Below are 13666 nucleotides of genomic sequence, written 5' to 3'. Positions count from 1 at the left end.
AATTTCTTTTCCTGGGGGCTGGGAGATATAGTTCAACTGGTAGAAAGCACATTTTACTATACACAAGAACCAGGGTTTGAGCCCTGAGCTACCTACCACATGAGAGTGCCTGCACAGGGGAAGCCTCATGAATGGTAGAGTAGTGTTGTGGGGTCTCTCAGCCTTCCTCTCTCTCTTTCCCTCTCTGTCTTGAAGGGGGGGTAGAGCAAAGGAGCAAAGGAATTATGCAAGCAAAGAGCTCCAAGATAGTCCTGGTGACAAAGGGGAAAAAAATCCTTTCCAAATATACTTTTTAGATTAAAAGAGAGGAATAGAGAAGGAGGAGGAGGCAAGAGAGAAAGGAGGAGAAGGAAAAAGAGGGTGTTATATAAAATCCAAGAATAGGGAATATTATCTATAATGATGCATCTGAACAATGGTCACGTCTAAGGGGCACTCACCAGGCAGGGACAGTGCTAGGGATGTGGACATTCCAGGTTCTGGTCTGGGCAGTGCTTACAAGGGTTAAATATTAGACTTAAAACTATGTCTATGTCAGTCAAAAACAGAAGTCAACTTAAAACGGCCACTCAGTTCAGGTAGCACATTTGTACGGCAAGGTGCATGAAGTGGGGCTGGTGAAATAGCTCACTGGATAGTGTGTTTCTTTCTCATCACATGCATGACCCAGGTTCAAGCCCAGCCCCCACCACATTGAAGGAAGCTTTTCTGCTAAAGTCTCTCTCTCTGTCTCTGTCTCTCTCTCTCTCTCATATGTAATGACCAAAGTTTGGCCAGTGGTAGACTGGACAGCCTCCAAGTCCTCTGGCTCATATACCCCGAGACTGAGTGTCTTGGGAACTGAGTTCCAAGATTGCTCACTGATGACAGATGACAGGACACCCTGCAGGCATCGGGCATTTCCGGTGAGTGAGGGCCCTTTCTGTCCTCCCAAGCGCCTGCCTGCGGCCCCCTCATCCTGAAAGCTGCTCCATCTCAGCTTCCTTTCTCTCTGCACACTGGCCCAAGCCTCAGCTGCATCTATCATCTGCTGCAAGCTCATTAAAATTATTTCTTTTTAGTTGCAAATGGGCTGTTTATGATGATCATTATTTGAATGGTCTGCGCCGGGCTCCGAGCTGTCTGTCTGCTGCTGATGGCTGGTTAATCAGATGAGTCTCCTCCCTGCCTGGGCTTGGCCCAAAGTCTGGGGCTGTGTTAATCATAGCTCCCTGGGGCAGAGGCCTGGGGGCTAAGTGCTGGGTGAGGGGGCTGGGTGACAAGGATCCCAAAGCGAGGCCCTGCTAACCGTGTGTCAGTAGTAGTTCAAACACTCATTTCTAGAACATTCTGCTGCATCCTGGTGTAGGTTTTGTTTGAGTCTTCCACTCTTTGAAAATAAATAGTGCCATGATCTTTTTACAATTTTAAATGTGTGAAGAAAGTTATGTCTAGTCTGTCGTTGATGGTTAAATATCCTTTCTTTCAGGGTAGTTGTTTTTTTTCCCCCTTCTATCTGCTTGATTGATATAGTAACCCTACCATACTCTCTTGACCCTCCTTTTGTGGTTGAACATGAGAGATTTTTTGTTTTTACTGACAAGTATGTAAAATCAGGAAATCCTAGGAGCTCTGATATTCTGGGGTATTTCCTGAACTCTCAGTTTATCTTATTTATGAATTGACGTCAGCCAATATTAATTGGACACTGAGTACTGTGCTTATATATTTATAACATTTAAAACAAGTTTCCCAAACATCCCTCCCAGCAGTAGGGAAGTGGAACAGACCCCTCCAAAGATCAAGGCATCAAAATGTTGCCTTTATAACCCACCAAAGAGATAGCCGCACCTGAGTCATTAGAATTGACTGTAATTTATTTCTGAACCCTTGTTTGAATCACCTCACAGACACATTAATGTGTTTGTTACATGAAATGATGTATGTCACATAGCCTGGTGCCTGGGTACATGTAAGCATCCAATAAATGGTAGTTAGGATAGAATTTACTGGTTGTGGCCTTAATAGTGCAAGGTGGCTAGAATTCAGGGTCAAAGCATCAATTTAGACAGAATTGAGAAGACCGACACCAGTCACATCATCTATTATTGCTGGGCTAGACAGGAAAGGCCAAGCACAGTGGACAGGACCTGAGATGTGCATATCCCCTGGCCTGGTGTGGTGTCACCCCTGCTGTCTTTGGGGTGCACACAGCAGACTTGTGTTCAGTAGCAGTGTGGGAGGTGCTAGAGTAGGTGCGCTACATGGTTATCAGGCATATGGACTTAACCAAACTCTGAGATTTCCTGAGAGAGAGAGAATCCAGAGCACTATTACTTGATTCTGGCTTAAGGTGATGCTGGGAATGGAACCTGGATCTTCCAACCTCAGTCATGAAAGCCTAGCTAACATTTCACTTCTCTCCCCAACCCCTCCTGACTTTAATATTTGAAATGAGGGGTCCTACTCTAAGAATCCTGACTGCTGGGGGAAAGGGGTAGAGGTACGGGCAAGGGGGAGCAGGGTCCCAGAAATACAAACACAGTGCTTCAGTGCTGAGTAGTGTCAAACCCAAATCCCAGTTTCTGCTTTTCCTGCAGCAACATAAAAATCACATCTCTGTCATCTTCAAGATACATGAGAAAAGCTTAAAGAGCAAAAAACTGAACACTGCCACAGCTCAGACTAACTGTGGCACTCTAGCAAGTGAGGACCTCTCCGCCTGGGGAGACCACCTGACTGGATTTTGTCACCCTTTGATCTACTCTGTTGCCACAAATACATGTCTCTCCCGGGTCACTCAGTATTTCAGTCAGGGCTGGTTGTGGTTTCTGTATAGGAAACTGTGACTATTTTTAAATGATGATAAACCAGAAGCCTTCTTCTTTTTTCCCCCTGTCATCTTGGAAGGCTGTCAGGAGCAGTTTCTGTTTCTCTTTCCTCTTCTCTCTCCTGACACCTTATTTCTCTCCTGGTCCAAAATTCCATCGGCATTTGGACAGGAAGCCCCTGCCCACTTCTTTGTGTGTATGTGTCTCTCTTGCATAGAGCTTGTTTCAGAACCTTGGAGAGCGCCCAGGCTCCAGTCCCTGCAAGGCCACTCACTTCTCTGCCTTGCCCTTCTCCCTTCTGGTCTCCTGCTTTTCCAAAGCTGTCAGACATGTCTCCAGAAATAGAAATCCCCTTCGTGGTTTCACCCCAGGTCTCCTTTAAGCAGAGACTCTTATCCCTGATTTGGGACTGGTACGAGGTTTACGGTGCTTTGGCAAACCGCTGTTGAGCAGATTTACTGACTCGCAGACATGATATAAGACCATTACCGTGCATTTTGTCTCTTAGAGGGAAAAGGATTTGCAGCGGGTTAATAGTACTTTTATTTCATTATCTAATGGTAAAAGTGTTTCATTGTGTGTGCAAGATGAATGTGTATTGGTGATGACAAATGGGGTCTTTCAACACGGTGCCGGGCCTCATCATACATATGTTAGATTAAAGAGTTCACCCTAGAAATACACTCGCGCATCTGCGTGTGTGTTTTTAATAAATCTGATTGCAGAAATTTATTGCATCACCAGATTTAGGAAATTATGGGGCTTGATTGCTGCAAATATAATCGGGTGATATATACAGAAAAGCTCCTCGAGTTATGGTCCAGAAAAAAGCCCATCTTGGGATGGTGCAGAAAGGCAGCCGACCACATAAACAGAGCATTTCTTGAATAATGCAAATGAAACCCATGACAACTCGTGGTGAATTGTACTCCCCTTATGAAACCGCCACTGTTAAAGTGAAGAAAGCAGTGAGAGGGGTGATCAAATATACATGTGCAGCCGGGAGACACTGTGTGGGGTGTGTGAGCCGGAGCGTCACCCTCCCATCCTGCACTCTCTTTTTTTTCCCCTCGATGGAACATCCTGTAAAAACCTGGTCTGATGCCTTCATTGCACATAAGTAGGCAAGGCAGCTTCCAATCCATTTCTCCTGAATCCGGGAGCCTCCAGTGAAATATGTCTTATACTTGAAGTGAACCTTAAATGATCTACTGCGAGGATACACAAAAGGTCAGCTTGCTTCTTATTGGCACCTTCATTTTTCCAAAATCTACCGAAATTAAAAAGCCATCTATATCTTCAAAGGCGTATTTATGAACCTTTAAGTGTAAGTAAGTCATAGTTGGAACGGTTCCCACCTCTGATATATGAAAGCTGTCGACAGCACTTTCCTGCTCTATAATATGCCCATACAATATGCCGCACTTGACTATTTTGACACGGTTTGGAGATGTTTTCTACAGTTACTGACAAGCTTATGCCATCACTCCTTTGGAAATTTAAGAGGTGGGGCAGGAGGGTTGGGGGAAAATGAAAAGAAAGAAAAAAAACCCAACTCCACCCAACTTGATGGGTGATTATTGACTGGGCCCAACTTCCGATAAGCTGTCCCAGATTTTTTGTTGTTGCTGTTGCATTCCCTGTTCCGTAAATTATTCATTTGTGCCAGGAGTCAATATCCTGTCTTTTCTCAGCTTTGTAAGTTAAGAAAACTTGTTCGGAATGCTGTTTTGTACGGTGATTAAAAAGGCAAAGGAGGGGGGAAGAATCTTTCTTTTTTCTCTCTCTCTTTTTTTATTGTTCCAGAAGGAGCTTAATTCCGTCGCTTCCGAGCTATCTGCACGGCAGGAGGAGAGTGAACATTCTCATAAACATTTAATTGAACTCCGCCGGGAATTTAAGAAAAATGTACCTGAGGTATAGTATATTTGCTGTTCTAGCATTAACTCAGTAGGAATGCAGATTCTTCTCTGTTCAAACTGTATTTTGAAAACGGTCAACATAAGTGACTAACAAGAAAAGAAGCTAATTAGCCACAAAGAGAAATGATGGCCCCCAACCTTTAAGCGTTTCTTGGAGCTTTGCTCAATGGTGCTGTCAAAAATAAGGGCAAGACTCTTCTCCATCAAAGTCATTGTTTCCAGGGCACTCTCAGACATTCACTCCTACCCCCCACACACACACACACATGCACACACATTCATATCTAAGTTAAACTCTTGACTTTTTTTTTAAGTGGAGCACTGCTCAGCTCTTGCTTAGGGTAGTAGTAGGAATAGAACCTGGGACCTTGGAGCCACAGGCATGAAAGTTCTTTGGCAGAACCATTATGCTGTCTCCCCAGTCAGAGGTTTGGCCTTGATAGTGAAGATGATCTGTCTTCCCAGAGTTCTTGAATTCACTTTGCTTTTCTGTTCACATCTGGGCAACTCCCCCAGCCTCTCCTTGCCTTCCATCTACCTCTGAAACTACCCCCACCCCCAGACCTCTTTATACAGGCACCTCATTCTTCCCTTCACCTCTCCCTTGCTCCAGCCACCAGCCTTCTCTTTGCCAGCTGCTGAGAGGGTGTCCAGATAATGACAGCCCCCAATCCCCGCCCCCAGGGAAGGAGCTAGAATGGACACGTTTCAGTTCAAATGTGTGAATTCTTTTCTGTCCTCTATCAGGCCCCCTGTAGCTTCTCAGATTAAAATGAAATGATGGGAATAAACACAGAGACAGAAAACAAAGCCTGGGACCCTGATTCTTGCTGAGGTGGGACACAGCAGAGCCAGGTGGGAAACAGAGTCAGCCCCATCCCAACCCTATGCCACCACTGCTGCTCTGTGTGCCTGGGCCTGGATGGAGCAGAGAGGGAGCTAGGGGCCATAGACTGTTGGGAAAGAGACAGGCCTAACCAGAAAGCCCATGTGAGTAATCCGTCTCCTTGCTATGAAATCCTCAAACAAGTCACAAGCAGCTTTGGCTCTCTGAGACAACAGAGAAGATTGGGATCTAACTTGCCCACAAGGCAAGTCTAGACAGATTCTGGACTGAGAGCTGAGGTGGGGTTCACTTGGAGAAGAAGCAGAATCTCAGGTGTGAGGAAATCTCCCACCATCAGAAAGACCACACATGTCCTTGGCTTGACTCTGGGGCTAAGAAGGCTGGGAGATGCAGAGTAGCCTCCCTACCCTCTTGGAACAGAGACCAGCATAGTCTTTAAGCTGATCATTTGACCTAGGATGAGAGTTCCAAAGCTTGACCTCAGGAAAGCAGATCTCCCTGGCACTCTGTGCTCTCTCTCTGCTCAGCACAGACCCACCACCACCTCCTCCTTCCCCCAGGCCCTATGGGAACCCCCAGGTGAGGTGGGAAATCCAGGCCAGGTTTTAGGTCTCTGGGTTTAACTTACATAATTTTAATACTGCATAATTATGCAATTATGTAATTAGGAGAAATAAGTTTCCATTCCTATTATAGTTGTGCCTCTGAAAATTCTCATTTTGGGAACTCAACTCTTCTGGTGAGAAGAGCCATGCCAGGGCTTTAGTTAAGAACATCATCTGACTGGTGCCCAGCTCACCTCTTCTTGTGCCTTGGCTCTGCCTCCCCCAGGGGTTAAGCGAACCAGCTGTGGGCTTAGAAATGGTTGGCATTGGCTCAAAGGCCTGCTGCCACCCCCACCCCAAACTTAAGTCCCCTCAACTCACTTGAACACTGTTTGTGAAATGAGCCTACTTGGGTGTCTGTTGACTTGCACCCCAACTTGGTGCCATTTAACTCTAATTTTCAGCAAGCCAGGTCCCTTGAGCACTTTCCAGTAAACTGGGGGTGGGAGGGAGAAATGGTTTCTGGGGCCCCCTCCAGCATTAATGTCTCTGGAACCCAGCCCAGGTTTGTATTTGTCCTCTTAAGTCTTTCAAATTGTCTAAGTTGCCAACTTCTTTTTGTTGTTGTTGTTTTATTTTCCTTTTTTTTATTATTTCTTTTTTTTTTTTTTTTTTTTAAAGAATTTATTTATTCATGAGAAAGGAGGAGAGAGAAAGAACCAGACATCACTCTGGTACATGTGCTGCCGGGGATTGAACTCAGGACCTCATACTTGAGAGCCCAATTCTTTATCCACTGCGCCACCTCCCGGACCACTTTTTTATTATTTCTTTGGGGGGATTAATGATTTACAGTCAACAGCAAAATACATTAGTTTGTACATGCATAACATTTCCACAAGGGGGTCGGGCAGTAGCGCAGCGGATTAAGCACATGTGGCATGAAGTTCAAGGACCAGTGTAAGGATCCTGGTTCGAGCCCCCGGCTCCCCACCTGCAGGGGAGTCGCTTCACAGGCGGTGAAGCAGGTCTGCAGGTGTCTATCTTTCTCTCCCCCTCTCTGCCTTCCCCTCCTCTCTCCATTTCTCTCTGTCCTATCCAACAACAATGACATCAATAACAACAACAATAATAACTACAACAACAATAAACAACAAGGACAGTAAAGAGGGGGGAAGCAAAAAAATACATAACGATACAACCCCCACTAGGTCCTCTGCCATCATGTTCCAAGAGCTGACCCCACCACCACCACCCCAGAGCCTTTTAATTTGGTGCAATACACCAACTCCAGTCCAAGTTCTGCTTAGAGTTTTCCCTTCTGATCTTGTTTTTCAGCTTCTGTCTATGAATGAGATCATCCCATATTCATTCTTTTGTTTCTGACTTATCTCACTTAAGTTGCCGACTTCTAACATCTCAGACTTCACCTAAAGACGTGGGTTTCCAGTGTCTTTCAGAATGGTTGGTAGATGTGGCTACTTGACAAGTTACCTTAGAGAACTGAGTGTGTCCCCTGGTCTCTACCTGGGCCTGCCCAACATGCTTCCACCCAAGTCTGCTTCCGACCCACACCACTCACACCCAGATCCCTGGGTTTTTATTGCGGCTGTGTCCATGCTCAGCCCTTGCTCTCTGCTTCCTTGTGCCCAGTCCCCTGGGTTAGCACACACGCCCTGAGAGCCCTGGTACACATCAGTGTGTGTAGTAGCAACTCCGAGAACCCCTGGTTCTCATCAGTGAAGAGGGGTCCCCAGTGTGGCTGAAGAGGAGCCTTTGCCAGGGGCAGAAGCAGTACACCTTTATTTCATAATTAGGGGATTTACTCTTTACCTGGCAGATGTCTCTCCTCCTGTTCCCCTCTGCTGCCCTCTCTCCAGCCCCCCTTAACTCCTTACCCCATGGGGTTCCCACAGTTAAGGTAGTCACCGTGTGCCTCAGAGGGCACTGGAACATTTGGGGTGTCAAGCCTGAGATATTCAGTTATATCTTAGCCCCACCCCAATTGCACACTAGGAGAACTCAGGAGAAACCCCCAAGGAAGCTATCAGGTGGGCTCAAGAGGTCCTTTGTGAAATGCAGATAATTAGGGTCCAAGAGGAGGAGGCTTAGAGGATGCAGAAAAGTCCTCCCTTTGAAGGCAGTTCAGTGATCACCCCACATGCACAGGGCCCTTTCTTTAAACTGGCCCCAGGGACAGTGTCCCAGCCCCAGCCCCAGCCCCAGCCCCAGATATAGCGCACTCTGGTGAGGAAGCAAAGACACAGATGAGCTCAGAGGTGGGGTCTCCGAGGCAGCCTAGAGTCATCTCCCGAACTTGACCCGAGAGGATGGAAGGTTTATATGAAGGGAACATCACACAGCAGTGGGTACAAAGAACTGGGGCCACTTCTTTCACCCCCACCCCAAAGAGCATCTCATGACAGACCACAGGTCCCAGAAGTGCTTGGCATAAAGGAATATTGTGTGGTCAAGTCCAATTGGCGGAGGCAACCTCCTCTCTCTGCTGGAAATTCACAAAAGCTCCACAAATCCCACAGGAGAGAGACTTCATGCTGGGCTTACTGTGTCCCTGCCTGATGTGACACCGTGTGTGTGTGTGTGTGTGTGTGTGTGTGTGTGTGTGTGTGTGTGTGTGTACACTTTGTGTGTGTATACACTGTGTGTGTATACACTTTGTGTGTGTATACACTGTGTGTATACACTTTGTGTGTGTATACACTGTGTGTGTATACACTGTGTGTGTGTCTAAGTGTGTGTACACACATGTGAGGACCCTTTATAAAACCCCTGGAGCACAGGTCCCCTGGACCATGTCTAGGAAGTGCTGAGAGGGGACAGCAGTAAGCAGGGGACAGCAGTGAGCTGGCAGCTGGGGCCGTTACTGGCACGGTGGTGAACTCTTTGCTGATCTCTTTTTCAGGAAATCAGAGAGATGGTGGCTCCTGTGTTAAAAAGCTTCCAAGCCGAGGTAAGACCCAAGGCCCATGGCATGTCAGATGAAAAGGCCTCCCACCTTTCCCTTTCTGGCCCCATCCCAAAGTGACCGGAAAAGGCCAGCAGCCTCTGGAAGCTTGGGATAGCTGCCCCACCACCCTGCAAACTCTGCCCGTAATCACGGCTCCCTTCTGTTTCTCCGGCATCCTGGTGTCTAGCTCTGGGAAACTTACCTCTCCCTGGACTCTGCCCAGCCTGAGACCGTCTGTGGCCCATTTCCTGTTTGTGACCTGGAACTAGCCACCCTGAGTATGAGAGTGGAGGTCCTCCCTGCAACCCCAGGGCCACTTTCTCTGGAGGCAGGCAGCCAGGCTGTCTCCATCCACAGGTTGTCTTAACGAGATGTGGTGCGCCTCCCTCCCTCTCCTGTTGGTTTGACTTTGCAACCAGGATTCTGAGAATGTCACAGCTCTGGCAAGTGCAGACTGGCAAGGATATGAATGGAAGCTCACAGAGGCAGGGGAGCAGAGGGGAGGCCGCTGCTTGAACATTCTGTCCTCTCACAAGAGCTTCACCGGGATTTAGGTAGGACCCCTGCAAGGTAGCCCTCCTCAGAGCCCATGGCTGCAGGTGCATCCAGAATCTGCTGTCTGTCGGGCATCATCTCACTTTAAGTCTGTCTAAGCATGCAGGGCAGCCTTAGAGTGAAAACTGGATGGATTTACTCACATCTCATCAGCTCCCATGTGTTTTCTCCCTTCATTTTATTGTGGAGCTGACTATTGCACTTATTTACTTCTAGGACCACCCGGTGTTGATACATTTGGCTGTGGGGTGGGGGTGAGCTAAAAGGGAGGGAAGGAAACAGAAAGAGTGGTTATTTTGGGGCTATGTTGTCACTGGATCCCAGCCTGCTAACTCCTGGCCTGGGGTGCTCAGCACACACCCCTAGGGCAATGGTCCCCTCTGCCCAACCAGAAGACAGACTGTGTGTACAGAGCTGAGCCTCTGGGGTCTGCCTGTGCTGGTGTGAACTGCCTGCTCTTAGCACTCAGAGCCTCAGTTTCCTCACTTGTTAAACAAGAAAGACACCACTAATCTTTCAGTGTTGTTTGAGAGGTTCACACATATTAAGGAGCATAAGGTGTTGGGCAGAGAGAGCTAGGATGGGTACAGAGCCTGGCTTGGCCTACTGGCTGTGCTGTTACTGGGTGCTGGACCTTAACTAGATGAGACACCTACATCTGTGTGCCTATCTCCTCACCTGTAAAATTGGGAAGTGATAGCACCTTCATCATAGGAGTCATAGGGTGAAGCGTGACGGAGTGCTTGGGACATTGCCTTGCTTATTCAAAGTGTCCATAATTCTCTCATTCCTATTATCAGTGACCTCCAATACAGATTCATTTGGCCTCTAATCAAAGGTGGGGAAAAAAAAAGATAATATCTCTTTCCTAACTACTTGTTCAAGGTTTTTCAAACAAAGGGGAGCTTTCTTGTTTACTTGTTTTTTATTTCTTTATTTTTTTGGTTTTAGTTGGGGGTTTTGGTTAGCTGGCTTTGTTTTGTTTTTCTTCTACTAGGGTTATTGCTGGAGCTCAGTGCCTGCACAACAAATCTACCATTCAAGGTGGATATTTTTTCTTTTTCTTTTTTTGTTTTTGTTTTTGTTTCTTCTTTCTTTTTTTAATATTTTGTTTATTATTTGTTTTATTTTATTTATTTTGCCTCCAGGTTTATTACTGGAGTTCAGTGCCCGCACCACGAATCCACTGCTCCTGGAGGCCATTTTCTTGTCCTTGTTGTTATTGTTATTGTTAAATAGGATAGAGAGAAGTCAAAAGAGGAAGGGAAGACAGAGAGGGAGAAAGATAGACATCTGCATACCTGCTTCACGGCTTGTGAAGCGACGACATCCCACCCCACCCCCCACAGATGGGGAGCCGGGGGCTTGAACTGGTATTCTTAGGCAAGTCCTTGTGCTCGGTGCTACCACCCGGCCCATTTCTTCTTTCTTTTATTTGATATGACAGAAATTGAGAAGGGAGAGAAAGGAAGAGAGGGAGAGAGGAAGAGAGAGACCTGCAGCACTCATAAAATTTTCTCCCTGCAGGTGGATACTGGGGGCTTAAACCCAGGCCCTTGCTCATTTTAAAGTGTGCACTCAACTAAGTACACTACCACCCTGCCCTTCAAACAGGGCTTTCTGATGTGACTTGTGTCACCTTTTCAATAGGAGACGGTTAGACATTCCTATAAACCAGTGATGACACATGGTGGGAAGGACATACCAGTCATACTGAGTCAGGCCTGACCATCAGTCCTCTTGCTCACTCGAGCTATCTGGCCTGGGGGAAGTTCCTGAACCTCTGAGCTTCAGCTTCCTATTGAGACAGCATCTGCCCAAGAGGCCGGCTGATGGTAGGATTCAAAGAAGCCAGGCAGGGTGGAGGCCACTAACCCCCAGGGGTGTGGTGGCATGTTGAGCAGATGCTGTCTCAATAGCTGGCGCTCAGCAGAGAACTTGATTAATTTTCTTGAGAGAGTTTTCCACCGTGTCCCTTTAATATACCAAAAAGACTACATTTGCTTAGCACTTTATTCTCAAAACCCCTGCTTTCCTCCGTGATCTATGCACTCATCCATCGTGCCCGCCGCCTCCCGCCCAGCCCCTGGGGAGACACGCGCCCCACAAATAAAAAGCATCTTCTGTGTCCTCCAGCACAAACTGCCCGGGTGCAGGCCATTTATAATCCAAATCTGATTTTCATTTTAATTTTTTTTAATGAGGGCACATCCTTTCTGCCATTTTCCTCTCTCCAGCCACCAGACTCTGGGTTGGAGCTGCAGATTCCCCGGTGGGCATTAATCACCTCCCAGGAATGTCCCCAGAGGTAAACACCATCCCCAGTCACATAAACTAGCTCATAAAATGCGGGGCTGAATATCTCAGCAGTCATTCCTTCCTCCCGTCACTGGCCTCTTGTTGAAATATAACGTATTCAAGTTCACCCCTTCATTTCACTCCTGCAGCCCAGGCCTATGTAAAACCTGAACATCCTCTGTATCTTCTTTCTTTCTATAGATACATGGGTTCTTTTTCTTTCTCTCTCTCTCTCTCTCTCTTTTTTTATGCTAGTGGGAGGAGGGCGGAGAGGAAGTGAATTTGCCCTGCTGTGAATCAAGGAAGCTTTTCCTCCCCGACTTGATTGCTTAAAGGACAGTCTTGATTCCCCTGCTCTGGGGAACAAAGACAACAGGAGAAGGTGGCTTAATGGAGACAGCTTGAAATGGCCAAAGTTTGAATCTCCTTGCGCACAGAGAAAAGAGCAAGCCGAAAGCCCCGCTAATTACAAAAGTTGCTTTATGAAAGATAATTCAAAGCAATAATTTAGCAAACATAATCAAGTCGCACAGATGGGGTTGTTGATGGATGGATTGCAACATGCAATTAGCAGTTCTCACAGTTACATATCATTAACCCTCCGAGCACAAAAATTATTTTCTCATTATTAGTTGAAAAGGTAAAATTAAGCTGACTAGACAGTAAAGGAACAAACTACAATTAATTACCTTCATTTATTACAGTCATTATTTTAAACTTATTTTTACTTGAAGAGAGAGATGAAAACATCTAAATTAAAATTTTTGTTATGCTAAATCAGAGGTGAAACTTTTCTGAGGGATATGTGTGTTGGCCCAGCAAGGAAGCCAGCCAACAGGACAGGGCCAGGCCAGGCCAGGCGATGCTTTCTCTCTGCCTCCTCCCCCACCCACCACCCACCACCCACCCTTCCACCAGGATTGGGGTGTGGCCTTTGGGCAGAGCTGGGAGAGAAGCTTCCACATGGGTCTGACCAGAACACAACAGTATTGGAACCAGTGGGGGTGGGGATGGGGGCTGGTGTGGCCTCTGACCACCTAGGAGACAGGAGAGCCTGGTGGGATGGCTCCTGACGAGTTTACCTGGGCAAGGGACATCATGTCACTGAGCCACTGCTTCCTGGGCTGTAAATAGGGACAGCTTGGAGGGCTGTGATCAGCAGCTGGAGGTCACTTCTGTTCTCACTGGGATGGGCATGTTTGTTGTCAGGGTTAGGAGAAGCTGGTTGTGTGGGGTGGAAACTCCCCCTGCCCTCCCTGAGAACAAGGAACAGTGTGTGTTGTGACCATCCTCTAGAAGCTTAGCAACAGGGTCCAGGAGGCGCTCACCAAGAGAAGTACGAGATGGTCAGGTGATTCCATGCAAGCTGTGTGAATACCTGCTGTGTGCCAGCCTGTGTTCTAGAGGCTGGACCCATGAGGCAGTATTAGCCAGAAGTGGGCAAATTTGGCAGCAGAGAATGCTAGTCACATTTTACACCAAGGAAGCCAGGATGTCACAAAGTATAGACCATGTGACAGACCAAGATGGTGTGAGCAAATCAGAAGGACTGAACCTGCCTGTGGAAACATCAGATGGCCAATCACAGGTAAGGGGCAGGCTTAAGAGTCTAGCTAACCACCCTCCCTCTTGGCTCAGCTCTCCTGAACTCTTTCTGCTTCCACCTGCTCTGTAGGAAGACCCCACTCCCTTGAAAGTGAGAGAGAGAGAGAGAGAAAGAG

At 47.1% G+C, this 13666-nt stretch overlaps 1 protein-coding gene across 6 annotated transcripts in view; it reads left to right on the top strand.

The window, feature by feature from the left end:
* The window catches only part of CUX2 (cut like homeobox 2), a 224487-nt gene that overhangs the window by 146374 nt on the left and 64447 nt on the right, over positions 1 to 13666 (top strand). For 3 of the 6 annotated variants that reach the window (XM_060193096.1, XM_060193094.1, XM_060193091.1), the window contains exons 2-3: positions 4617 to 4727; positions 9048 to 9095. The exons of 1 other annotated variant lie outside the window; for it this stretch is intronic. In XM_060193096.1, the coding sequence (XP_060049079.1) occupies positions 4617 to 4727; positions 9048 to 9095 (159 nt within the window). Of the gene's footprint in view, positions 1 to 4616; positions 4728 to 9047; positions 9096 to 13666 lie in introns of those variants that run through there. 2 more of the 6 variants (XM_060193095.1, XM_060193092.1) reach the window with 2 other exon arrangements.

The sequence above is a fragment of the Erinaceus europaeus genome, chromosome 6 (genome assembly GCF_950295315.1).
Source record: "Erinaceus europaeus chromosome 6, mEriEur2.1, whole genome shotgun sequence".
Taxonomy (NCBI): domain Eukaryota; kingdom Metazoa; phylum Chordata; class Mammalia; order Eulipotyphla; family Erinaceidae; genus Erinaceus; species Erinaceus europaeus.
This window is presented reverse-complemented; position numbering and strand designations above follow the sequence as displayed.